Source organism: Megascapheus bottae, chromosome 19, assembly GCF_031878675.1.
Source record: "Megascapheus bottae isolate mThoBot1 chromosome 19, mThoBot2.hap1, whole genome shotgun sequence".
In the NCBI taxonomy this organism is placed as follows: Eukaryota; Metazoa; Chordata; class Mammalia; order Rodentia; family Geomyidae; genus Megascapheus; species Megascapheus bottae.
In genome coordinates this window covers 30,151,336-30,178,987 of record NC_143527.1, presented here as the reverse complement: position 1 = coordinate 30,178,987, position 27,652 = coordinate 30,151,336, and the positions used below count along the sequence as shown (strand labels likewise).

Sequence of the window (27,652 nt, the reverse complement as noted above, 5' to 3'; positions counted from 1 at the left end):
ACATTCGCCAGGTAGTAGGTGCATTACTTCTCACACATTGATACCCCTTATGTCCCCATTTCCCTCCCTACTTTTTTTTATTTACAAATTTAAGGACAATGTTTTAAGTGTGTGTAGTTTACTAGAATTCCTCTTTGAAAATAAAGCTTCCTTGGAAATATTAAACATAGTTGGTTGCCAGTGGCTGAAATCCTTAACTACACAGGAAGCTAAGACCTGAGGATCAAGTTTACAAGGTTCCATCTTATAAATAACCAGCAAAAAAGAAGGACTGGAGACATGATTCAAGTGGTAGAGTATCAGCTGTGAACAAGAAGACCAAGCAAGAGCATAAAGTCCCGAGTTCAAGTCCTATGGTCGAAAAATAGAGAAGCTGCCTTAAAATTTGCCAGGTGCTAGTGTAGTGGCTCACTCCTGTAATCTAGCTACTCGGGAGGCTGAGATTTGAGTATCGTGGTTCAAAGCTAGCCTGGGCAGGAAAGTCCCATAAGACTCTTACCTTCAACTAACCACCAGAAAAAAAAAAAAAAAACTAGAAGTGGCTCTCTGACTCAAAGTGGTAGTCTTGAGCAGAACTTCTCAGGGACAACGCCCAAGCCCTGAGTTCAAGTCCCCTGACCAAAAACAACCAAAAATGGTCACACTATTTTTAAAGTTCAGGAAATTAGATAACATTTGGCAATATTGTGTTGTTACAGACCTCAAACACAAGAAGTGGGAATAAGCTGCCTCTTAAACACACTCACTTAGTGCGGCAAAAGCGAGCCTGGATCACGGCTCCCGTTGCTCTTCGGGAAGGAGAGGATCTCTCCAAAAAGAATCCAATTGCCAAGGTACGTGCTAAAGCAACATGGGCACATCTGACATGCATGGTTGAACTTGGGTTGTGAGATGGTTTTCCTGTCCAGTTTAATTTTTTTAATTGAATAATATAATTGCTGAATTCTTCAATATTCTGAGTGTATTAAAAACTAAACAAACTTGCCTTTTAGCAAACATGCCAACTTAAAGACCTTCTGTCTCATTCTTTACAATCCAGCATCATTGGCAAGTTCCATTCATTCACACACACATACACACACACACACACACACACACACACACACACACACATAACTTTCAGTTTTGAGCCTATTAGTAGTCAAAGGAACTATCACTGATTTAATCTTAGTTTAACACAGTGTCTTACAAAACTCAAAAGAGCATCTTTTCTTGTAAGTCATTTTCAAAATGACTACTGTCAGTATCTAAAAGGCAGAGTATGTATTTATCCTTATTTTCCAGGGACAGGCCTCGTATGTGCTCATTGTCCTAGCTTAATAACTCCCTGTCACTCCAAAGGGTCGGATTTTTTTAATATAAATGATATAGCTAGTGTTATTTATCTTAGCAAGCAGGAGACTGAACTTTGGGTTTGCCTTCCCTAAAGCAACTCTACCTAAGTTCTGCTGATGTCTAGAAATGGCACTATCATTCTATCCTGTTTTTCAACCCCCAAGTGTAGCAAGTACTCCTGCTGTATCAAATACATAGCCACAGCCCAGCTGACCTGCTTCTTCTCATCCTCTGCCTTTCCCCCTGCTCCTTCTCACCTCCCACCTTCCACTCTTTCTTGTCTTGTGCTCCTTGCCAGCCCCTCCCCCACACCGCCCATTCTCCAGAAATTAGCCAGTCCTGCTACACACAACGCCAGTGTATGTTAGCTGCTTAGTACACATTGATGTGACTGGCTCATATCTGAGTGAAGGCATTTTGATTCATATCCAACTGTGACCTTTGTCTTTTCAGTCTTCGGAGGATATGTAAAGGCATCCTTCAAGAGAAATGGCAGCTATGAATTGTAAAAAATTTTTTCAGTTTCCTTTTTTTTCTTTAAATAAAAAAGAACTTCTAAAATCCACTCTCTTGGTATAGGCTTACATAATAGTAAACCCATTATATGCACCTGTATTTAATGTTGATTCTTCTTTCTTTTCTTCTCTCTTGATCTCTAAGATTTGAGTCATTCACTCACACATCATTCGCTAGGTTTCCCTATAACACATTGAATGTGAAGATCCTGCATTGATGGTTTGTTAAAGCATTCCAAGCAGGCAAGGTGCTTGACTTTGTTAATTCTACTTTCCAAATGACTGGGTGGATTTTAGGAAGCTAATTTTGCCTTTGAATTTTTTAAACTATATGTGCTAAGTCTAAAATCCACTCCACTGTGGATGGAAAGTTAACTCAGTGATGAGTGCTTGCCTAGCATGGATGAGGATTGGGGTTTGATCCACAATATTACAATTAAGTAAGCTAATTAAATATGCTTTGCCTCTCCCCAAGATACATACCCCAACTATATCTTTAGTTTTGTAAAAACCCTAAAAGATAATAATATTCTCCACTTTACAGATAAGAACACAGAAACACTGGGAGGTTGAGTCACTAACTTGGTGTCACATTAATAAGTGGTATTGCTGAGACAGGATTAGAACCAAGGTCCCCTGATAGAAGCACAGGCATATGCCATCTCCCTCTTGTCAGCCTGGGTGACAGTCTCTGAGGGAAGCTGTCCATAAAAAATATTGACATGTGAATTATGGAAGACTGTAACATGAGGTATTTATTTTAATGTTAGATACATTCTGACCTGGCCGAAGAAAGAGGACTGAAAATTACCTACAGATACACAGGGAAAGGCATTACAGACCCGCCTTTTGGTATATTTGTCTTTAATAAAGACACTGGAGACTTGAATGTTACCCGAATTCTGGATCGAGAAGAAACACCATTTTTCCTGGTAAGAATACTTTGAACTCTTATCTTTAGCTTTGCTCTGATGATCGCTCAGATCCATTTTAAGAAGGGGTAGGGTTTCCATAGGAATAGGTTTTTTTTAATATATATTCATTGTACAAAATGAATCCAAATATACTTCAATAATATTCACCTTCCTGTGGCCATCTCCCCTCCCCCACCATGGTGTATTTCCTTATTTTATATACTACAGCACTTGCGTAGTGATTCAACTGAACTTACTCATTTTTTATGTCGACTTTAGCTAACAGGTTATGCTTTGGATGTGAGAGGAAACAACCTTGAGAAACCCATAGACCTACGCATTAAAGTTCTTGACATCAATGACAACGAGCCAGTGTTCACACAAGAGGTCTTTGTTGGGTCCATTGAAGAACTAAGTGTAGCACGTAAGCAAGACTCTATTGTGTTTAATGAATGAGCAACCCAGGTCATTTTTCTCTAGTCTGTAAATAAGTATAAAATTCTTTAAGATGACAAAAATTGAATATTACTCCCAGGACAAATAATAATAATAATAAACCTATCTCTCTAGGTTCAGAATTGATTTTTAATAACAATTTCAGAGAAATGTAAACACTGTACTTTTTTTTTAACCTTGGGAAGAAATGGTAGATAACTATAGAAGCAAAGTCTCCATAACAACTACCTGAAGCTTCCCTGAGGTGGCTGTGCCCCAGCAAAACCACAGAAACAAAAGCAAGTTGGCTGCCTAGTTCTGGGCCAAAAAGTATAGTTTTTGTTGTAGAAACCACTGTTGGACCTTAGAGCCTTATGTTGGTTTGGCTTGGTTGATGGGCTGGCATCACCTGAGCCATGTCTCCAGCTTGGCTTTTTGCTGGTTATTTTGGAGATGGAGTCTGGAAGGTTTTTCTGCTTCACTTGTCTCTAAATCTCTACCTCCTGAGAGGCTAGAAATATAGGCATGAGCCACCAGGGCCCAGCAGTGCTGACTTTTACTGTAATTAATGTGTAAAGAGAACCTTTATAGATAGCAACACAATGTTAATATATGAACCAGAGAGATGTGTCTTTGGATCTAATTTTTTAAAAAATAATCTACTCATAAATCATTGTTATTTTGATAAGCATGAAGAGTGTGCACTACTTACACATTTCTCTACTGGAGCGCATTCACAGTGCTCCTCTAGCAGTCCTTAAAGACATCACCTCACCAACAGCTGCGCCTTTCTCCTGCTTTCTTCCTTCCCTACCCTCATCACACTTCCTCATCCAGTTGAAATGTTTCGTGGAGGTGAACTGTGGTTTTGATAAGTGTCTACCTTCCTTTGAGGATAAAGCTGCAATCGTAACTGAAATAAGAACACATAGTAATGGGCTTTTCTTCTCATACCAGATACTCTGGTGATGAAAATCACCGCAACTGATGCAGATGAACCCAACACAATGAATTCTAAAATTTCCTACAGAATTGTGTCTCAGGAGCCTGCATCTCCCCCCGTGTTCCACCTAAATAAAGACACCGGAGAAATTTATACAACCAGTATTACTTTGGACAGAGAGGTAAATCTATGTCTTATATCTCCCCTGTTTGAAACTTCCTATTTGCTTCTAGTCTCTACACTGGTTTGTCTGTGTGTTTGTTTGTGTTTTTATTTGTTTGCTGATGCTAGGGTTTGAGTACAGGACCTCATGCTTGATCAGCTTGCTCTTTCAGCTGGCTCTCTACTACTTGAACCAAATTTCCAGCCTGGCTTTTTTTCTGGTTATTTTGGAGTTGAGGTCTAACTTTTCTGCCCAGGCTGGTCTTGAACTGCAGTCCTTCAAATCTCAGCCTCCTGAGTAGCTAGGATCACAGGCGAGAGCCACAGGCTCCCGACTAGCTTCTGCCCTGGTTATTTTTCATTCTTTGTATTATTTTGTTCAATATTCCTCAATCAGAGGATAATTCTAAGCACTGTGATCTTCTTAGAGATATGCTATCCAGCATGATAGTTATAGTTAGATGTGTCTACAAGTCACAGAGAGACTAGTCCACATCAAGGTGTGCTGAATGCAGATGAAGGTCTGTAAGATATGCACTCGATTTGGAAGACTTAGCATGGAAGAGAGATGATAAAGCATCACCTTAATGGTTTGTTCATGCTTAAAGCTTCAAATGAAAATACGTAGTATCATATGTTAACTAAAAGTTTAAAAGTAATAGCACTTTTTAAATTTTAATGTAGATAATAGAATAAAAATTACACAAAGGTAGCACCATTTGATATCTCTGCACTTTGGATTATGCTTATTCAAATTCTAAAGCAGTGTTCCTGGGTTTATGGTTCTTTAGGGACATGTGTCTTCCAACACTAATAAATAAACCATATGGGGAGCAGTCATGGCATGAAGAAGGGGCAGCAAACAGGAATCTCACAATGTAATATCTTTTAAATCCCAAATTATAGTAATTTTGAGCAGCATTCCTACTCACATCATTGTAGAATTATTCCCCCCCCCCCATCATGGGACTTTGTACTCTGGACCTGTGCACTGTCCCTGAGCTTCTTTCACTTAAAGTGAGCAGTCAACCATTTGAAACACAGGGCCATTTCTGGCTTTTTTGAGTACTTTTTTTGGAGATAAGAGTCTCACAAAGTTTTCTGCCCAGGCTGGCTTTGAACTCCTATCCTCAGATCTCAGCCTCCTGTGAAACTAGGACAAAGGCCTGATCCCCTGGTTCCCAGCAACTTCCTTGAATTTTTTTGCCAGTCCCAGGACTTGAACTCATGGCCAGAACACTGTCCTTGGGCTTTCTCAAGGCTAGAGCTCTACCACTTGAGCCACAGTATCATTTCTGGCTTTTTCTAACGTATGTGGTATTAAGGAATTGAACTCGGATCTTGGTGCATGCTAAGCAAGCACTCTACCACTAGGCCAAACTCCCAGCCCTTCTTTGTAAATTTCTTTTTGCCAGTTCTGGGCTTAAGCTCAGGGCCTGAGCACTGTTCTTGGACTTTCTCAAGGCTAGAGCTCTACCACTTGAGCCTCAGCACCACTTACGGCTTTTTTCTATGTATGTGGTACCAAGGAATTGAACCCGGGTCATTGTGCATGCTAGGCAAGTACTCTACTACTAGGCCAAACTCATGGCCCCTTTGTAAATTTTTAAATCAAGTTATTACTCCTAGAACTTAAGCCTACATCCTGTCATGTAATATTTGAATAAGACAACATTGCTATGAATTAGTGGTGTGGTTTTTCCACACACTGCTTGTCTCTGGGAAGCTTAACTGGTAACAATGGCTGTCACTTCTTGGCATTTTCTACATGCCAGGTGTTGTCCTAAGCCCTTTACATGAATTAATCCATCTAATCTATGCAGAAACCCCACAAGGTAGATCCAGTCATCACCTTCTTACACAGAAGGAAGCTGAGTGTCAGTGGGATTAAGTGTGTGTTCAACCGAGCTAGTAAGTAATTAAACAGCACAACTGGAGCACAAACGTAGTGCAGAGCCCTGGCTATGCCTGTCCATAGAGTAATGCTGCCCACACAGGGTCTACACACACACTGGCATTGGCTAGCCATCTCCCTAACCTCTAACCATACTGACTAGAACTAGAGTGAGCAGACATGTAGAAGATGACTTTTGAGTGACACCAGGGGGTGATGTCTCAGATGCAAGCCCTCTGGTGGGGGGGGGGGGCAAAATTTACCAAATGTTGCCCTTACTGGCCACATACTTTTTGGCTTTACTTTTACCTGGGAATGAAGGATGGCACAGGTTCTTCCACTGCTCCTTTCAGTATAACACAAACAGCATTTTCAACGGTGTTCCTTCACAAAGCCAGCGTTAGGAGAGTTATCACAAGAATATCACCAAAGATATGTTTGAGTCTGTCCATAATTACTCCTCTAGGATCTTCTGCCCTTGTACTAAAGCTGTGATCACAAATAAATAGCAACTTCATACCAGTAACAACAGATCGTAAGACTTGTCTACAAATGAAATATACCACTGTCACTTCTTGGGATTGGGGTAGTACACATGTGTATGTGTTGGCACAGAGGTTGAACTCAGAGTCTCATATTCCTGCTAAGCTTTTTACTCAGTGATGGCCCTCTACCGCTTGAGTCATGCCTCTACTTCCAGCTTTTTGGTGTTTAATTGGACATGAGTCTTATGGACTTTTCTGCCCAGGCTGGCTTTGAATTTCAATTCTTAAATCCCAGCTTCCTGAGTAACTAGGATCATAGCCCTGAGCCACCAGCACCCAATGCTGTTTATTTCTTAGTGATAAAGCAAGCTGGTCCTACAAAGGAGCTCTAGGAATGATGCATTTTTAACCCCAGTTGTGTATTTTTTATTGCTCTACAGGAACACAGCAGTTATTCCTTGACAGTGGAAGCCAGAGATGGCAACAGAGAAATCACAGATAAGCCAGTCGCCCAAGCTCAAGTTCAGATTAGTATTCTGGATGTCAATGACAATATACCTGTCGTGGAAAACAAAGTGGTAACTGTTTTGTTGTTTTTTTTCATAATAACTATACCTGTTTGTTCCATTTTTGTTGTTGTCTCTTCATTAGAAAATGTTATTGTAAAGGTGATTTACAGAGGGGTTACAGTTACATACGTCACCCCCTCCCACATTTTCTCTCAGCTTTTCTTCTCCCACTCTCCCTTCTCCCTCAAGTTGGGTAGTTCATTTCTAACACAGTGTCTAGTGCTACTACATTAAAATAAAAATTGTAAGCTGGGTGCCAGTGGCTTACACCTGTAATCCTAGCTACTCAAGAGACAGATCTGAGGATCAAGGTTCAAAGCTAGCCTAGGCACAAAAGTCTGGGAGACTCACCCAGAAAACAGGAAATGGCTCTGTAGCTCAAGTAGTAGAGTGCTAGCCTTGAGCTGAAGAGCTTGAGGACAGCGCCGAGGCCCAGAGTTCAAGCCCCATGACTGACAAAAAAAATATATTTAATGAAAAAAATAAATAAAATAAAAATTGTGGTGATCATGTTTTGCAGTATGAAGGAGTGGTGGAAGAAAACCAAGTCAATATGGAAGTTTTGCGCATAAAAGTAACTGATGCAGATGAAATAGGCTCTGATAACTGGCTGGCAAATTTCACCTTCGCATCAGGAAATGAGGGTGGTTACTTCCACATCAAAACAGATGAGAAAACCAATGAAGGGATTGTGACCCTTATTAAGGTAAGTGTTCAGGACAGAGAATGACAAGACACTGGCAGAAAGAATCTATCATAGTGTGAGCTCCATATAGCTACAGGCACCTTACAGACATCCAGCACCATAGCTGTTTGTGGCTGGGAACATCTATTTGTCCTGACTATGTGGGCTACAGTCCACTTCACATCAGGGAAACTTGGGAAGCTGGGTGGGCTTCATGATGGCCTAGCTCTATTTAGTGCTCTCTATGCTTAAGGGTAGTACCCCCATATCATAATCAGGTGGGGTTCACAAACTTACCTTCGAATGTGTGTGTGTGTGTGTGTGTGTGTGTGTGTGTGTGTGTGTGTGTGGTTGTTTTGTGTGTATGTGTTGATACTGGGGGCCAAACTCAAGATCTTGTACTTGGCTTTTTCACTCAAGGACAGTGAACAATGTCACCTCTTTTCTCACTCACTGTTTTTTCCTCCTATCCCCATTCACAAGTTGTTCATTTTCAACATAGTGCCTAGTAAATCCCACTGCTGTAAGTGCTCACTCTGTGCCCCCCACTTACCCTCCCAAAGATAAATAAGCAGACAAAAGGAAAAGAAAACAAAAACAGCAACAAAGAGGAAACCCTCTTGTCTTCATTTCCTGGAGTTCATTTCAATAAATACTATTTTGTATGATTAGATGTACATAGATATTGTGCCTCTGTGTTCCTCTCATAAGAGTGCTTTCCTTTGGTCTCACTGTATGTGAATGCCTAGAGGGCTGTACAATTTATCGCGTCCCCGTGTATTTTAGATCTCATTTCCATATATGAGAAAAACGGTCTGCCATTTAACATGATTTATTCTAGAGCCACCCATTTCCCTACAAATGACATAATGTTTCTAATGGCTGTGTAAAATTCCACTGTACATAGTTACATTTTTTGGATCCACTCATCTGTTGTAGTGTATGTGGGCTGTTTCCATAATTTAGCTGTTGTGAATACTGCACCAATGAACCTGGATGTGCAAGTGTCTTTAGCGTATCCTGGCTTGTGATATTCTGGGTAGATGTCCAAGAGTGCTATGTTTAGCACTCAGGAAGATCTATGTTTAGTTTTTTGAGAAACCTCCAGACCAATATCCATTGTGGTTGTACTAATTTACATTTCCACCAGTGATGCAAGAGTTCCTTTTACCCCACATCCCCACCAACATTTGTTGTTAAAACGATGTTGGTCAGTTTAAGTGGAGTGAGGTAGAATCTCAAAGTTGTTATTTTTTCGTTTGATTTGCATTTCCTTTATAGCCAGGGATGATGAGCATCTCCTCATGAGCTTTTTTGCCATTCTTACCTCTTCTTCCAAGCCTCTCCTTAGCTCTAGGAATGGTCAGTTTTCTGGTGAGTTAGTGTAACTATGCACAGTATAAATCTATCTTAGGGGCAAAACTATCAAAACCACCACATGTCCCCACACCTGGCCCACCCTGGACACATGGAGGGAATTCTGCTTCCTTACGTAGTGTAGTTTTCATTGGATTCGCATTAAGTTTTCTTTTATGAAAGTTCTTTAGAATGTCAAAGATGACAGTGTATTCTTTTGGGTGTATGCACCAGTAGAGAGGCTGAACCTTAGCGCTTACCCCCTCCCTTGTCTTCTTTGCTCAAGGCTTGGCACTATCACTCGGGCTACAGTTCCATTTCTGGCTTTTTGGGTGGTTAATTAGAGATGAGAGTCTCATGGACTTTCCTGGCTGGCTTCAAATCCTAATCCTCAGATCCCAACCTCCTGAGTAAGCTAGTATTAAAGGTGTCAGCCACCAGTGTCTGGCTGAGAATATATACTTTTAAAAATGAGTTTGACCTTCAGAAAAAATATGTTGTAAATGCTTCTAGATATCGTCATTCAGTGCTTGCTGAGAATACCATGGTTGTGATATCTAGAGTTTCTGCATTGCCAGTGTGTCAGATTATCATGTCCTGTCTGACATGAAAATAATATGTGTTGGTGTGTGTGTTTGTGCAGGGTGGCAGACCTGCTCTAGTTCCTTTGTCTTTTGATGGAATTCCTCTTAATTTTGCCTTTGCAGGAAGTTGATTATGAAGAAATGAAGAACCTCGACTTCAGTATCATTGTCACCAACAAAGCAGCTTTTCATAAGTCCATTATGAGTAGATATAAGCCTACACCCATCCCCATCAAAGTCAAGGTTCAAAATGTGAAGGAAGGCATTCATTTTCAAACCAGCACCATCTCAGCCCGTGCCAGTGAAGGGATGGATTTGTCAACCCAAAGCAAAGTGATTGGAAGGTTTCAAGTTTTTGATGAAGACACTGGACAGGCAGCCAGAGTGAGGTAAGATGTTGTAAATCTATTTCTTCAACTTACATTGAATGGCTATTTACAAAACCCATCAGGAAACTAGGGAGCTTTTCCTTCACACTGCAGCAAGTGAATAGCAAGTTCTGGTTCTCCAAAGTTCTGTGGATTAAACTTTCCATTTATTCAAAACTGTGCATGTTTCTTCTCAGAAGTGAGAGGAATGCCCACAGAGAACTGACCCATCCAGTCATCAGAGGGATGCCCAGTAGGTTTCTCACCACAGACATAGTTCTGGCTAAAGAAAACTAAGAAGCAAAATAGAAAATGGGCAGGGAAAAAAAAAAAACTTATAATACATCTTACACATAAAGACGTATTATTATATACATATATGTACATATAATGTGTACATCTAATACATAAGGAGGGTAAGAAAGGAGCAGACAAAATTTACTAACATGCTGGATATGGTAAAGAATATTTTTAAACCCAGCACTGAGAAGACTGAGCTAGGAGGTTTGTGAGTTCAAAGTCAACCTGGATTATACAGGGTCTCAAAAAAAAAATAGATTGGTTGTTTCTGGATACTAGGAGCTCCCACCTGCAATTCTAGTTACTCAGGAGGTTGGAACTGATATTCAAAGGCATCCTAGGCAGAAAATTCCGGGAAACTCTCCAAGGGATCAGCAAACAGCCAGGCTGGAGGCATGGCTCAAGAAAGCTCCACCCTGTCAAGCAAACCAAACAAGTGTGAAGTGTGAGTTCAAACGCTAGTATCAACAAAAATGAAAAGTTCCTTAATTTACATCACTTAAATTATTCCATTGTGATGCATGATGCTTAACTGTGGGGGGGGCGAGGACTGCCTTTCTTTTTTTCTTTTTCTTTTTATTATAATGTATAGAGAGGTTACAGTTATATTCACCAGGTAGTAGGTGCATTACTTCTCACACATTGATCCCCTTTTCATGTTTTTGTCCCCATTTCCTTTCCCCCACCCCCTCTGAATCATCTTGTTTCCCCCCTTCCCTTTAGGAAGACTGTCTTTATCATAAGTGGAGATGTCAGAAAATTCACAGCAAGCTGGGCCCTGTGGCTCATGCCTATAATCCTAGCTACTCAGGAGACTGAGATCTAAGGATTGTTGTTCAAAGCCAGCCCAGGCATGGAAGTCCATGAGACTCTTATCTCCAATTAACCACCAGAAAACAGGAAATGGTTCTGTAGATTAAGGCTACCGCTGCAGAGCTCAAAGACAGCACCCAGGCCCAGAGCTCAAGCCCCACGACTGACTAAAAAAAAAAAAGAAAAGAAAAGTAAAGAAAATGCATGGCAAGTCAGACCTAGGTTTAAAATTCTTTCCATGAAATTAATCAGAAATACATGAGGAAGATCCAAATGTATTATTATTCATCAGTAGAAATACTAAAACGCATAAACATTTAGTTCCAATGTATAACTGGATTTTTTCATATATTTTTATTGTAATTATTAGAAGGGTTACATTATATTCACCAGGTAGAAGGTGCATTACTTCACAAACACTGATACCCTTTCTCATGTCTTGGTCACCATTTCCCTTCCCCCACCCCCACCCCTCATCTTGTTTTCCCCCCTTGCCTATCCTATTGCAAATAGCCAAATAAACATATATACAATATATCTACAACTGGATTTTTTTAATGTACTTTCAGAAAACATCTATTCCAAAGGCTTCCATTGCAGCAAACATTGAGTTTTCTTTAGGTTGATACTTTGAAATATTGACAACATTCCAATAGGCAGTATAAAATGGAAAGCTAGCTTCTCCACCTGTCTTACTGTGTAAGCTATTTTTCAGCGGTTGAGCCTCAATTTAAGAGGGACAGAGTCAAAGGCTACATTCCACCCTCTAGTTCATAGGTGAAGGATGGCAGCCCTCGGTCATGTGTTCCAGAGAAATAGCAGATCTCTGAGTCAGGGGTGACCTGAAGTTGCAGTGGTTATTAGGATGATTTCTGAAAATTACAACACATTCCAAACAAATCCCGGAACATGAACAGTGCTACTGGAGTAGAAATTAAGCTGTCAATGTGAATGTGTCCCAACGTATCCAGAATTAAAACCAATTTCTATTTGTTTTATAACAGATACAAGAAACTGGAAGATAAAGACAATTGGGTCTCTGTGGATTCTGTCACTTCAGAAATTAAACTCATGAAAGTCCCCGATTTTGAATCAAGATATGTCCAAAATGGCACTTATACTGTAAAGGTTATGGCTATTTCCGAAGGTAAAGTATTAAATAAGTAGATTTTTTTCTGACTTGTAGGCTTATTGATTTTTATCCTCCAGCCTCAGAGAGTTAGGCTGTGAATTAATATGTGTTTAGACTGTTGTTGTTGTTGTTGTTGTTGTTGTTGTTGTTCTCAGTCATGGAGCTTTAACTCAGAGCTTGGAGCTGTCCCTGAGCTCTTGTGCTCAAGGCTTGTGCTCTACCACTTTGAGCCATGGCACCCTTTTCCAGTTTTCTGGTGTTTAATTGGATATAAGGGTCTCACGTACTTTCCTGCTAGGACTGACTTCGAACCACAGTCCTCAGATCTCAGCTTCCTGAGTAGCCAGGAGTGTGTAAGCCACTGGCACCCAGCTGTTTTGACTTCTTTAGTGACACGAGAGGTATGTTTTGGTCTAAGCTGAGACCCTGTCTAGACCAGGTAGTGCAGTTACTGCATGTACTCTTCTTACCAGCTCTGTAAGAGAATTTACACTGTGTCTGTCTATTGTTGGCTGTAGGATCAGGGTGTACAGACTTTCTCCTGCTTATTTATTTTTTAAGATCAACCTAGCAAAACCATCACCGGCACAGTCATTATCACAGTTGAGGACATCAATGACAACTGCCCCACACTGATGGAGCCTGCACAGAGTGCATGTGTGGACACAGCCCAGGTAAACGTGACAGCCCTGGACCTGGACGGCTACCCCAACAGCGCACCTTTCAGTTTCTCCATCGTGGACATTCCATCTGGAACAACAGAAACATGGAAAATAATCCACCATGGAAGTAAGTAGTGCTAACTGTTGGGCTAGCCTTATAATCCAGGGAGCTGCCAGCTTTTCTTCTATAGCTTTGTGTTCTGTTTCCCAGTTGTGTTTCCAGCGCCACTTTTTAAAGGCATTTATAAAATGAGGTTGACTGTACACATTGTGTGTAACAACCTCTTTGAGAGGAAAAAATTATCTGAAAAAATATAAATGGTAGCAGGGGGTTGGTAATCAGAGTTACTCAGGAGGCTGAGATCTAAGGATCACAATTCAAAGCCCAGGCAGACGAACTTAAGAGACTCTTAATTCAAATTAACCACCAAAAAAGCCAGAAGTAGAACTAATGTTCAAGTGGTAGAGCACCAGCCATGAGTGAAACAGCTAAGGGACGGTGCTTAAGCCCTGAATTCAAGCCCTAGAACAGTGTGCGCGCACATGGGTGTGCAAGACAATCACAATAGGTACTTCCTAACTTCTTAACTATGTCACCTATAATTTCACTTAAATAACATTTATTGAGCACTTACCCTATCCAGGCACTCTGTATGCATCATAATACATCCTTACGCTATATGATAGTATTTCCTGATTACAAGAGCAAAACTTTTAGTTCCAAGCATTAGCAACTTGTTAAAGGTTACAATGCAATGACAGGGGGATGATTTATTTTTTTAGTTTTTTAAGGTAAGGGTCTCATGATTTCAGTGATTACACATTATGAATTGCACAAAAAGTGAAGGAACAGTAGAGCTTCTACCAGGGGCTGAATAAAAACCATTTCTATCATTGGCTTTCCTCCCTTCCCACTCAGAGTTCCTTCACTCCATGTTATTTCCTTTCGCCTCCTCCCATTTGCAGGTACCAGTGTGCTGCTGCAACAGACCCGGCCAGAGCTGGGGAGAAGTGAGATTCAGCTCCTGATTTCAGACAACCAGGGCCACAGCTGTCCTGAAAAGCAGATCCTTACCGTCACCGTGTGCGAATGCCTGCACGGCAGTGGCTGTGTGGAAGCCCAGCACGACAGCCACTTTGGCCTGGGACCCGCAGCCATTGCACTTATGATTTTGGCCATTTTGCTCTTGCTACGTAAGTCTTCCAAGCCATTCTAACCTTCTTGTGTAGTCTGAGTGCCCTGTCTGGGCAGGAAAGTCTGTGAAACTCTTTATTTCCAGTTGACCACCAGAAAATTGAAAGTGGAGCAGGAGCTCAAAATGGTATCATGCTAGCCTTGAGCACAAAAGGTCAGGGACTGTGCCCAGGCCCTGAGTTCAAGCCCTGCCACTAGCAATGAAACGGAATGAAATGAAATGGTGATTTAAGTTTAGAACCACATCAGGACTAACCATCTCCTTCCCAATCTTCCTGCCATACAGTTGTGCCACTTCTGCTGCTGGTGTGCCATTGTGGAGAGGGTGCCAAAGGTTTCACCCCCATCCCTGGCACTATAGAGATGCTTCACCCTTGGAATAATGAGGGAGCACCCCCTGAAGACAAGGTCAGTGCAGAGCATGTCAGTGCCACTTGCTTATTCCCCGGTTTTAAATTAAGAGACGTTAGGAGGTGCTTTGGTGACACTGCAACATGTCTAGTCACTGTTCATCCCCATTGACCTAAACTCCTTGGAATCTCTGTAGTGACAGTGTCTTGGACAGTGAGTCCTCAACCCACGAGAATTCACACTCCCTCCAGGTAAATAGGGCCATAGGGTCACAATGGACTTGACTTAGAAGACAACCCAGCCACGCCTGCTGGGAATTGGTTTCACACTTGCCGGTGGAGAGCAGCCCCCACACACTCGGATGGCCCCAGAGTCTGTCTTGATTGTTGGGGTATGAGAGCAAAGAGCAAAAGCAGTCTTTATTTTCAACAATAGTCATTTCAGACCTCCTGCCCAGGCTTTAGTTAAACAGAGGGCTCAAGGCATAGTATCTTTTGTACTGGTTACCAGAACAGAGTGGATACAGGGTTGGTGTTGCTGCAGATGACATTTAGTTAATAGTGGCATCATATGCTTCCTTTGTCCTGTCTCTTTGTAGATAAAAGCCACAGGGGCCAGGAGTTTGGTCTAGTGGTAAAGTGCTTGCACAAAAACCCAGGTTCAATTCCTCTGTACCACATACATAGAAAAAGCCAGAAGTGCTGCAATGCTAAAGCAGTAGAGCTTTGGTCTGGAGAAAGCCCAAGGACAGTGCTCAGGACTGGCCAAAAAAAAAAAAAAAAAAACCCTGCAGCCATGAAGTTAATAGCATGTTGTTAGAATTTCAGTTTTGTTTTTATCTTGTTTATGTAGGTTCTGAGTAAGAAATTTAATTCATATTTTTTAAATGGATGTTTCCCAAATTGCCTCAGGGAAAATAGCCTATCCCCTCCGTAAGCTCCTGTAGCTCCAAACCTCCTCTTCGTGTACAGACCCTCCCTTCCTTAGTTCCATTTTTAACTGTGTTTACTCATAGGTGATACCAGGCCTTCTGGCAGTGGATCACTCGGAAAACACAGCAGTAAGAAATGGAATCGGAGGTGTAATCACCAAGGAAGCCACCATGAAAGGAAGCAGCTCTGCTTCTTTTACCAAAGGGCAGCATGAGATATCTGATGTGGATGGACGATGGGAAGAACACCGAAGCCTCCTGACTGGTGCAGCTACCCAGGTGACCAGGACACCCGGAGCCTTCATGGCCAATGAAACTGTGAGGACCTCGGGAGCGACAGGGGCCTCCAGGGACACAGCTGGAGCTCGGGCAGCTGCGGTTGCAGTGAATGAGGAATTCTTAAGAAATTATTTCACTGACGTAAGAGCAACTTTTTTATACTTTTTTCTACTCCAATTCTGCCCCCAGGAAATCTTGGTTATGCATATATGGATAGCTTTTGATTGGAAAATTATTCAAATTTATCAGGAAATCACACATCAAACCTCGCTACCACCCAAAAAGAATGCCAGAAAATGTGCAAGAAGGAGAAAAATTTTGATCTCCTGAGTAGTCTGTCCAGATTTCACCTGATTTTTAGTATTTATATCTGCCAAGTTGTAGTGCTTTAGCGCTCAAGCCCAGGACTGGCAGAAAGAAAGGAAAGAAGGAAGGAAGGAAGGAAGGAAGGAAGGAAGGAAGGAAGGAAGGAAGGAAAGAAGAAAGAAGGGAGGAAGGGAGGGAGGGAGGGAAAGGAAGGAAGGAAGGAAGGAAGGAAGGAAGGAAGGAAGGAAGGAAGGAAGGAAGGAAGGAAGGAAGGAAACTTAAAATTGATACAGTCTAAATTTGAATTTTGCCAATTATAGAATTACTTTTCTATCTATGATCCTATCAGAATTCTGTATTAGATTTACTTGTCATGACAATTCATCCTCCTTCAATATAAAAGTCCCTTCTTTCCTTCTTTGTTTTGATTAGCCTATATTCCTTACAACAACAAAAAAATGGATTTCATTGTGACCCATACGTTTTTGTATGTACTTTGACTATACTCCCCCACCTTTGGGTTTTATTTATTTTTCATGGTGCTGAAGTCTTGCACTTGCAAGTGCTCTGCTACTTCAACCACGCCTCCAATTCTTTTTCAATTTTTAGGTTCTTTTTCTTTTTTTTAAGATGGGATCTTGCATTGTCTACACCAAGAGCCACCTACCGATTGAATGTAACCCAGCTTTCTCATTGAGGTGGCCTCTTACTGACATTTTGCCCAGACTGGCCTCAAATTTTAATTCTCCTGATTTTCATCTCCTAGTTATCTAGGTTTATAATCATGAATCACCCCACCTGGCTCATGATATTATTTTTTAGAAATATATATGCTAGCTATAATGTAAGATGTCTATCAGTTGGTGTTTTTCCTTTTTTTAAAAATTTTTTATTGTAATGTATAGATGAGTTACAATTACATTCACCAGATAGTAGGTACATTATTTTTCACACATTGATACCCCTTCTCATGTTTTTCCCCATTTCCCTCCCCCCACTCCTTCCCAATCATCTTTTTTTCTTATGCTTCCTTGTAATTATTAGAACTCAAGTATTATGTTCTAAATAGGAATTTTTATTTATATATTTTTTTTATTATCAGGCATGAGGCTTGAGCTCAGGGCCTAGGCACTGCCACTGAGCTATTTTTGCTCAAGGCTAGCTCTCTCACTTTGAGCCACAGCTCCACTTCCAGTTTTCTGGTGGTTAATTGGAAATAAAAGTCAAGTATTCTGTTTTTAAATATTCTGGGGAGTTTTTGTCTATTTTTTTAAATTTTTAATTTTAATTAATAGAGGACTTACAGTTATATTCGCCATATACAAGGAGCATTATTTCACGCACATTGATACCACTTCTCGTGTTTTTGTCTTGCTGTGGCTCCAGGAGTAGGGCCTTGAGCTGAAATGCTCAAGGACAACACCCAGGCCCAGAGTTCAAGTCCCATGACCAAAAAAAAAAAAAGAAAGAAAGAAAGTCAAAGTATTCTGTTTTTTTAAGGGTTGTTGTTTAGGTTTCAAAACCAACAACAAATATTTTTTTTATCTTTTCTTTTTTTGATACTGGAGATTAACCCCAAAACCTTGTATATGCTAGGCAAGTGCTTTGGCACTGAGCTGCAGGCCAAATGTCTCGTTTTTAAGAGAATGTGCATCATTAATTACTTGTTTCTCTTTGTTATTTCCATTTCAGAAAGCGGCCTCCTTCGCTGACAGTGATGATGACCACATGGCCAAAGATTGCCTGCTGGTTTATTCACAGGAAGACATGGAGTCTCTTCGGGGCTCCATTGGCTGTTGCAGTTTTATTGAAGGAGAGCTGGAGGACCACTTCCTAGACGACTTAGGACTTAAATTCAAGACACTGGCTGAAGTTTGCTTAGGCCAAAAAATAGATATGGATATAAAAATGGAGCAGAGGCAAACCCCTGTTAAAGAAACAAACAAGAGCACAGCTTCGTTGTCACAGCAGGAGCAAGCCCTGCTTAATTCAGAGAATAGCTACTCCTCTCAGAGCAGCTTTCAAGTCCCACATCCCATGCACGGAGCACACACAGAGAATGTAACTCAGGAGACTGTCACGGAAACAGCTGTGTCTTCCAGGCAGAGTCAAAAGATAGCACCACCTCTTCCTGACCCCATGGCTTCTGGTAATATCATAATGGTGGGATCTTCCTATGCCACAAGCTCCACTCTGCCACCAGGCACTGTGATCCTGGATTCAGGACAGCCTCAGAGCCTTATTGTGACAGAGAGGGTCTATGCCCCAGCCTCCACCTTGGTAGACCACCATTACGCTAATGAAGGTAATGTTGTGGTTACAGAAAGAGTGATCCAGCCCAATGGGGGTGTCCCGAACCCTCTGGAAGGCAACCAGCATCACCAAGATGCACGTTATGTTATGGTAAGGGAGAGGGAGAGCATCCTAGCCCCCAGTTCAGGGGTACAGCCCACTCTGACCACACCCAACAGGCAGAATGTGATGGTGGCAGAAAGAGTGGTGACGCCTGCTGCCACACTGCAATCCCATTTCCAGATGCCTTCGGAAGCCTCGATAAAGGTTAGAAACACTGTGGTTTCTGGAACTGGAGTCCCCGGCACTCTGCCGACTCCTGGTTTTGCAGAATCTGGTCATTCTAACTCTACCATGACCACAGCCTCTACCAGAGTCACCAAACACAGCACTGTGCAACATTCTTACTCCTAAGCAGCATTGGTTACAGACTCACTGGGAAAATATTTAGCAGTGACTGGCTGAATGTTGTCTGTGTCCCTGGCCTTTCAGGCCTGCAGATGTGCAGACAGAGGTAACTGAACTTGAACCTCTTCTCAGTCACTGATCTGCACAGGGCCACACTGTCTCTGATCCCATTGGTGTATTTTAGAAAGGCTTTGTGATACCCTGTTTCTCAAGCGCCTTTTTTAAAATAAGTTATGCAGACAATAATCACAAAACAGAGGGACATTTGGCTTCTGACACATTTTTTCCAGTTCATTTTCCAATCAAGGAAAGTGGATTTCCCTGCATACCCTGTTGACATTTAACATAGAGTCTCTACATTTCTGTCCCAAGCAGATACATAACTCTTATCCAAAGGTACACTTACAGTCTGGGTTACTACTTTCCTTCTCGGTTTCCTTTAAGACTGAAACTTTATGTGAGATGTGTTAAATTTTGAAGCACTAAAATGCTAAGAATATACATTGTGTATATATACACAAGACATTTATGTACAGATGCTGACCTCAAAATGCATCATATATTCTCATCCCTCAACAGTCAATAAAATTTGACTTATTATATTAATAATAGTTATTTAAAAAAAAAACTCAGGTTGTTCCCCCCTCCTCCCATAATACTCGAGCTTAAACTCAGGGCCTTGTGATCTTTCTTAGTTGTTTTGTTCAAGGTTGGCACTTTGCCACTTGAGATATATCTCTACTTCTAAATTTTTATTAGTTAATTGGAGATAAGAATCTCATGGACTTTACTACCCTGGCTGGCTTCAAATCTCTATCCTCAGATCTCAGCCTCCTGAGTTGCTAGGAATACAAGCATAAGCCACCAGTGTCCAAGATATATTATTATCTGAACAGCAACAATTTGATGCAAGTAAGTTTACCAGCCATATTCCCCACTATTGAAGGATAGTGTCTTATCAATCATCCTCACACTACCTTATATCCAATGCCTAACATTGTGTCAAATAATTAATGATAGGATCAAAATGAATTTTCAAACAATTACTTTTTTTTCAGTGACACATGATCTAACAGTTTATTGAGATGAAATATCTAAGTTTAGGACAGATTTTGTAAAAAGAAAAGTTGCATTTCTAAAGACTAGAAATGGTTTGCACTGAGTATGCTCAAATAATTTTGAATTGAATACATTGAGATTCATTAAGTATGGCAAATGATTACTTTGAAATGATTTCCATTTCTACCAAAACGTAGAAGCTACACACAGAACACCCTCCTCTTGAGTTGAAACTTACCAGCTTTATAAAATTGTTTCCATTTGAACTGAAAGTTGACATAAAAAAGAAGGTCTAGAGAAGTTCTAAATTGAAGACATTAAAATAAATGAACCTCACTTAAATTTCTTTTTTTTAAAAGAGCAATATAGTGATTTATTTCTGATTTTATGATCATACTTGGATTATATCCAATTATTCATATTAATTTTATAAATTTTATGTGTAATATGAAGATTTCTAATTCACTACAGTTCTATCTGGTTTTTATAAACTCAAAAATTTTAGTATTGCCATTGCTTTTCAAGTTCAATAAGGTCTATTCAGTATCATGCTTTATAACACCTAGGAGGACATGTGAAGAGGTAGCAATATATTTTTATAGCCCACATCTACCTTCTCTTTCTTTTCTTTTCTTTTTTTTATTGTAATTAGTAAAAGGGTTACATGATATTTGCCAGATAGAGGGTGCATTAATTCACATACATTGAAACCCTTTCACATGTCTTGGTACCCATTTCCCTCCCCCCCACACCCCCCACCCGTCTTGGTTTTCCCCCTTTCCCTGTCAAATTTCAAATATCCAAATACAAATAAATTCAATATATCAGATAACAAAGTGAGATACTATACCAATATGAGATAACCAAGGGACAGCAAAGGAGATGAGAGATAACATAGTACATTAAGGACAACAATCATTCATTATATGGCTTTTGTTTCAATATCCTGGAGGTCCTTTCAATTAGCTTCATACTATAGGCCTTATGTATCAAGATCAAACAATTACTTTTTAGGTAAATTGCCAAAAAAATCAAAAGATCTTGTGTTTCTTCCATTATGACATTTGAAATTACATATTGGCTTGTCGTGACTTAGTACATAGGTAATAGATACTATATTATCAAATCCTCAAATTTTGACTTTATTTTGTACAACATCCTTCCCTTGTTTTTTTATACAAAAGTTACCAGAGTTATGTGGTTCCAAAATAGATTGTATTTATTTTTCTCAGACACAGCAATGTTTCAAAATATATATCAGGAAGAGTTTACATAAATAGCCCCTGCAAAAAAAAATGTAACTTTTGCAGACTACCTAAATTCTTGACTCCTATTTTGCTAAGGAAATAAACCATGAAGAGTATACTTTTGTCAGCTTTCTAGAAATATTGTGTACTTGAATTGTGCCCTGACAAGATTTATACACTGTTCCAATATCTGTGTGTAAGGACAGATAGTTTTAGCCATCCCAAGTTGTGGCTGAGATGAAAGTCTTTCTTCTGTGATCTAGAATTGTTTACACTGTACTTAGAAGATTATTGTGGTTATTGTGGTGGCTGTTTCCATTTTTCATTGTAGACATGCATTTATTTTGCCAGTAGGAATATCACTGCTGTGTGAAAATGTACATATGATTCATGTACCTGGATAAACAAAACTTGGTCTTAAACTCTCTCCATAGGCAGCCTTGAAAACCTAATCTGGCCCTTTGTTCTCAGTGGTCTGTTCCCTAAAAGGCTATTTGCATTCATTTTTACACATTTGTATGTGTACTATCGTAAATATTTAAATAAAAAGACAATGTTCAAAATGCCCCATTCTCTGTTGTTTCTTAGTGATTTATGTTACCAGGAAGATTACTCTTATAAGAGAGTCCTTTGGACTGTTTTGATTCCTGAGCTCTGCTTAATGAACATAGGCAGTGCTTTTTAGAATAGTATTATTTGCCTTTCTAAGAAGGAAAGAAGAGAGGAAAGCCCATTTAAACTTGAATTTCAGATCAATGAACAAGTTTTATTCTAAAAAAATTAAGTACAGATGCTATTCAACCTGTAATGGAATTGCAGCCCAATAAACTTGTTATCAATGCAAACATTAGATCAAATGTGCACATAGTACTCCTGCCAACTGAACAATACATTCCAACTTAGAATGAAAGCATTTCACATTGGTACCACTGTTTAAATCATGGTAAGTCAGGGACTATTTCTGTGATTTTTTTTCACATTTAACCAGGAACTACAATTATATTTCTGCTTGCACATTGGATATAAAAGAGATAATATCCTTCTACAGTTTGAGAAGTTGTCATAGTTGCCTGTTACAGCTCACAAGGGAAAAGATCTGAGTCACAGCCCTGAAAGAGGACTGAAAATCTGTCTCCTATCTTTCTGGGTTCTCAACTGGGACTCAGTAACAGAACACAGATTAGTGAAAGGTAAATATATACAAGTCTGTTCCCATGCATAGCTTCTAGGAGAAAGTTGGGTGAGAGCAACTCTAAGAGGTTCGATCTTGAGTTCAGAGCAAAGTTACCAATAATTGAGCATGGCCTAGTTCACAAAATTGGATAGACATCCAATCAGAAGAGGTTCAGCGAACTCTGTCATACAACAATAGCAAAGTGTTTAGGCAGAAGTAAATAGAAGTCCAAAAATAGGTTAATTGCTTATAGCTCAGTATTTGCCTTATTTGGACAAAGTCTAACATGAAGGAGTCTGTGACGGAATGAAATTTGGCATCTGCAATTGCGATTTACCCATCTCCTTGTGACTGAAGTTAAGTATTGAGTGTAATTCTCTCTTTGTTTACCTAGTAGCCTAAGTAACAGTTCATTATATAGGGACTCAAGGTAGGAGGCAGCCTCAGGACAAATTTACTTAAACAATAAACCAACTTGGACTAAAATAGAGCTTGGGCTCTGGGCAAATGAGAGGAGTTACAGGAAGGCCTCTAGGAAAAGAATGGCAAACAAGGGTAAGGGTTGATATAAATCAAATTTCCATTGAGATGAGCCCCTTATGATTTTTTTTTCTTTTCGCCAGTTCTGGGGCTCAAACTCAGAGCCTGAACACTGTCCTTGGACTTTCTCAAGGCTAGAGCTCTACCACTTGAGCCACAGCACCATTTCTGGCTTTTTCTATGTATGTGGTACCAAGGAATCAAACCCAGGGCCTCGTGTATGCTAGGCAAGCACTCTACCACTAGGCCACTCTCCCGGCCCTCCCTTACGATTTTTGAGTCATCCTGCTCTTCTTGGTATAGAGACACTATTACAGCTGTACATTTCCCTTCTAGATGGAAATTTTCCTTACAAAAGGGAAACTTAATTCTGGCTTCAGAACTGTGTTTGTAGCTTCTCAAAACCATCAACCTAAAGCAATTGCTATGGTAAATGCCATATAAAGTGGTGGCACATTGTAGTCTCCACCACTGCCAAAACTACTAGAAATAAACTAATGATAACTTCACATAAAGTGCATAAAGACCACTCTATTTCTGTGGCTAAGATGTCTGCTCCTAACAGCACAATGGAGCAGCCTTTGGCTGAGTCCTGCAGAGCATGCTCCAATCACCACTCCATTATGGTGAGCACAATCACCTGGAAATGACATGGTTCACAAAGCAAAGGAGCAAAATGAGGACTTTTAGGAAAGTGGAAGGTGGGAGAACGAAGGAGGAGGGAAAAGGTACCAGTGCTCAAGAAGAAATGTACCCACTACCTGATGAATGTAACTAACATCACCCCGACAATAAAATAAATTTTTAAATAGTAATAGAGGAGTAAATATGATCCAAGTGCATTATCCATATGTGAATATATATATGGAAATGCAATGAACTACTTAATATACATTATAAAAATAAGATGACATTGCAGGCAACAGTCATTAATTAAATGTTATGCCTTTAACACATCAAAATCTCTTAATTTTACTATTTTGCTCTCATTCAAATCCTCTAGTATTACTGTTTATATCTGCTTTTAGCTATTAGCTGCTGAAGTACGAACCATTACAGTTTCCTACCCTTCATATTTTGTTTAATATGCTAGGTTCTTCCTGGTTTTGCTTCTTGAGTTATATAACTTCATATCTGTGTTATTAGGCAGAAACACATTTGTTATTATCGTGTGTTCCTGAGAAACTGATCTTTTGAACTATATGGAATGTTTCTATCTGCTTTACCTGACAGCAAAATAAAATAACTTTCCTTTTCTTTTTCTGTTTCATTTCTGTTTGTTTATATTTTATTTTTTTAATTTTTAATTTTTTTTTAGTGTTTTGCTGCTTAAGGAATTTAACATAGGGATTTGGGTTTACTAGGCAAGCACTCGACCCCCTGAGCCATTTCCTACAGTCCTGCATTTCTGTTTGTTTTCTTTTCTTTTTTTTCAGCTAGCATCTCACACTTTTGCCAGTCTGGCCTTGGAACATGACCCTCCTCCTCCTGTACCTCCTCAGTAACTGGGATTACAGGCCTGCACCACTGTGCCACACCCAGCTTCTTTATGTTTAGTACACTCACAGCTTGTCTTTTTGTTTCTTCAGTCTTCCACCAGTCTCTTTAGTGTAGAGTACTTGCTGGTAAACAGACCATAGGAAGGTCTTGCCTTCTTATCCATTTGGCACGTGCTGGAGTTTAATAGAATGCTTGACCACTCATGTGTAGGAGCTGACGCCTTCAACTTAGTATGGAAATGAGGCACTCAGCATGACAGGAACCATGATAATGCTGGAGAGCCCTGACAAGAGTCATGATGATGCATGGATTTCATGGCAAGAAACAGCTAGACAGATTTATAGTTTGTAGACAGCCAATTTTGAGAAATAGCTTAGCACCTATATTTTTGCTGACAACCAGATATTTTGCTTCTGTATTCTGCTTCTGTATCTTGTTTAGCTTGCATAATTTAGGAGAGTTGGAAAGATTCTATTTAATGCATGACCACCACCCCCATTTGGGGCTATAAAAACCCCACTTATTATTACTCGAGGCTGCACACTCCAAGATCCCAACTTTGAGGTGTAGTCCTGGCAGGCCGGTCCTTCCCTTGCTCATTAAATTTTTAACATCTCAATTTTATCTTGAGTAGTCTCATAGTCCTCAGATCTCTGGACCCCTCCATAGTGCCTTCTGTTGTGGAAAAGGTGTGTTTCCGAATTCAACCACGGGATTCTTTACCCTTTAAATCAGCCTAGAAAACCTTTTCACAAAGGTAGAAGAGAAAGAAAATATATGATTGACTAAGCACTAGGCTAGAGTGTGGTAGGTCTCATTGAGAGAAAATGAAAGGAAATGCCAAAGCAGGCAGAATCTCCTCTTTCCTTGCCGCCCGCAGGATACCGGTGCGCAGCATAAAGGCGAACTCCGCCTGAAGTAAGTCTTCTGCCGCCCTTGGCGCTGTTGCTGGTCATTCTTTCTGCTGTAATCAGAGCTGCCCGTGGTTCTGTGCCTGGTATTTCTGGCACGGCCCTTGCTGGGGCTGGTGAGGGTGGAGGACTCTGAGCCTGGCGGGTGGAGGCCCAGCGCAGAGGTGAGGCGAGGCGCGCGCGCCCTGTCGCGTTCAAATAGAACCTTAGACATCACAGGTCGCTGTCGCGTGCCAACACTGAACGTTGCTCATTCGCTGTGCCCGCGACTCCCGGAGTTGGCGGGAAACGGAAATCTCAGAGCCCAGGACTCTGATCACAGAGCTCAGACGCCTCTGGACGTTCACCATGGGCGCCTCTCTTGGCAAAACGGATCTGTTCCTGCGGGCGGACATCCCGGCCCAGAAGGGGCTTGGGAGTGGCGCCCCTGCTGCCTCCAGGCGGCCCTCCCCCTCCAAGAGCCTCCCGCTGCTCTCCTGGCTCCCCATCCCTCTTCTGAGAGCCAGCAAGAGGGCATCCCGCGGGCAGCCTGCCACTCCCTCCAGGCCTTTCCTCACCTCGCCTCGCAGACGCTATCTGCTCCAGCAGGCCCGCCATTCCCTCTTGGCCCCGCTGGCCGCTGTGTGCTGGAACAGCCGGCAAATGAAGGCTCTCAGCAGGAGGCTGAGCAGCGGGGTGACCCCGAGGGCCCCCCCTCAGAAGGGCAGACCATGGCCACCTCCAGCGCAGGAGCAGACCACCGGCTCCTCCGCACGGCCTGCGTCCTCCAGGGACGCCCCAGACTCCGGGGCAGAGGAGCCGCTGGCCAAGCTCCTCCAAGACAAAGACACCAAGACCATGGCTGGAGGAGAGCAGGGCTCCGCCTCCGGCCCAGGACACAAGAGACGACGCCTGGAGGGCATCGGGGATGGAGAGCCATCGCGGAGGCCCGCGTCCTTGGAGAGAGGTCTTGCGGCCCAGGGCTCCCATCAGCCCTTGGAGGAGCGATCGCACCCGTCTTCTGAGGGGTCCCCGACCAGCGGGCGCACAGGGGACAAGCCAGGCTCCAGCCAGAACGGCCTGGCCTGTCAGTCTGGCTCGGCAGGAACCATGGCCCAGCCATGCAAGAGGCCAGGTCCTGTCTCCCTCTCCCAGCCCAAGAAAGCCAGGGAAGAGGCGCCGCCTGGTCACCCCAGCTCTTCTGCCGCCGCACCGGCCCCGGACACCCAGGCCCCCGCGGCCTCGCATGGAGAGGCCTCTGACAAAGCCCGAGGGTCCCCTGCCACCTCCCGCCGCGCCCAGCGCAGAGTCCGGTTTAGGATCGACAACCAGCAGCCTTCTGCCTGCGCCAGGCCCGGGCCCCCGTTCCCAGCTCTACCCGAGGGCCTCAGCTCCTGGTCACCGAGCGCCTCCAACACCTCCAGGGCCACCTCCAGGGCCACCTCCAGCTCCACCCAGGCTGCAGCCACCAGACCTGCTGTGGGAATCGTGGGGTCCCCGACCTCGAGGTGGCTGTCAAGCACCTGCACCGGGGCCGCGGTGGAGCTGGCCGCACACTCAGGCTCACGGCCTGATCCGAGGGAATCCAGTACCTCCACTTCCACCCCTCCTCGGAGCATCTTTGGGGCTCCCCTGGACTTCGCTGCCGGCTGCCCTGGGTCTCTGGACTGTCAAGGCCATCTCTGCAAGCCTCGGGCCTCGCCCAGCTCGGTAGCAGCCACTTGTTCCAGCTCCACCGGCGTCCCCAGCCCGCTCAGCCCGTCGCCTGCCTCTGCCAGCAGAGAGGCCAGCTTGACCTCCAACCGCACCGCCAGGCCTGCCTTCCTATTCCCCTTTGCCTCCCGCAACAAGCCGGCTCTCCGCGTCCATCCGAGAGTCCGCACCAAGCTCGCCTTTGAGGACAAGCCGGTCCTGGCGGCCAGCTTTGGCTGTTCCCTGATGCTAAGAAAGCCTGAGGCCGCACACACACCGGCTGAGCCCGGGCCAGCTCCAGCACCGGGCCAGGCGGCCTTGGGCGGCCCAGGGTGGGCCACTTTGGGTGGTCAGGAAGGCCCCGCCTCCACCTTCCAGGCTCCTGGCCACACCCAGGCCTCTCTGAGCCACCGCAGCACCTCTGGCTGTGGGGTCTTCTCTCAGGCCACCACCCGCACCTCCACCATTAGCACCAGGATTGCCAGCTTGTCTCGGGGCCTTTTTTCATCTGGTGGCTTGGCGGCCTCCACTATGGCCGCCCCAAACACCAGCTCCTCTTCTGGAGCATTCCGCTTCCCAGCCTCCATGTGCGTCGGCCATGGACCGCAGCCGCCTCTGCTGTGGAGCCTCCTCAGA

The 27,652-nt window shown here is 42.5% G+C and overlaps 1 protein-coding gene across 1 annotated transcript in view; it reads left to right on the top strand.

Annotated features, from left to right (window-relative positions):
• Dsg2 (desmoglein 2) overlaps positions 1-21,790 on the top strand; it is a 35,923-nt gene extending 14,133 nt beyond the window's left edge. Inside the window, exons 3-15 of the mRNA XM_090353291.1 lie at positions 699-833; positions 2,621-2,782; positions 3,044-3,188; positions 4,157-4,323; positions 7,124-7,261; positions 7,773-7,958; positions 10,001-10,266; positions 12,363-12,505; positions 13,052-13,279; positions 14,119-14,346; positions 14,634-14,755; positions 15,714-16,049; positions 17,907-21,790. Of these exons, the coding sequence (XP_090209417.1) occupies positions 699-833; positions 2,621-2,782; positions 3,044-3,188; positions 4,157-4,323; positions 7,124-7,261; positions 7,773-7,958; positions 10,001-10,266; positions 12,363-12,505; positions 13,052-13,279; positions 14,119-14,346; positions 14,634-14,755; positions 15,714-16,049; positions 17,907-18,920 (3,270 nt within the window). The 3' untranslated portion in view covers positions 18,921-21,790. The remainder of the gene's footprint in view (positions 1-698; positions 834-2,620; positions 2,783-3,043; positions 3,189-4,156; positions 4,324-7,123; positions 7,262-7,772; positions 7,959-10,000; positions 10,267-12,362; positions 12,506-13,051; positions 13,280-14,118; positions 14,347-14,633; positions 14,756-15,713; positions 16,050-17,906) is intronic.
• Positions 21,791-27,652: the final 5,862 nt, after the last annotated feature.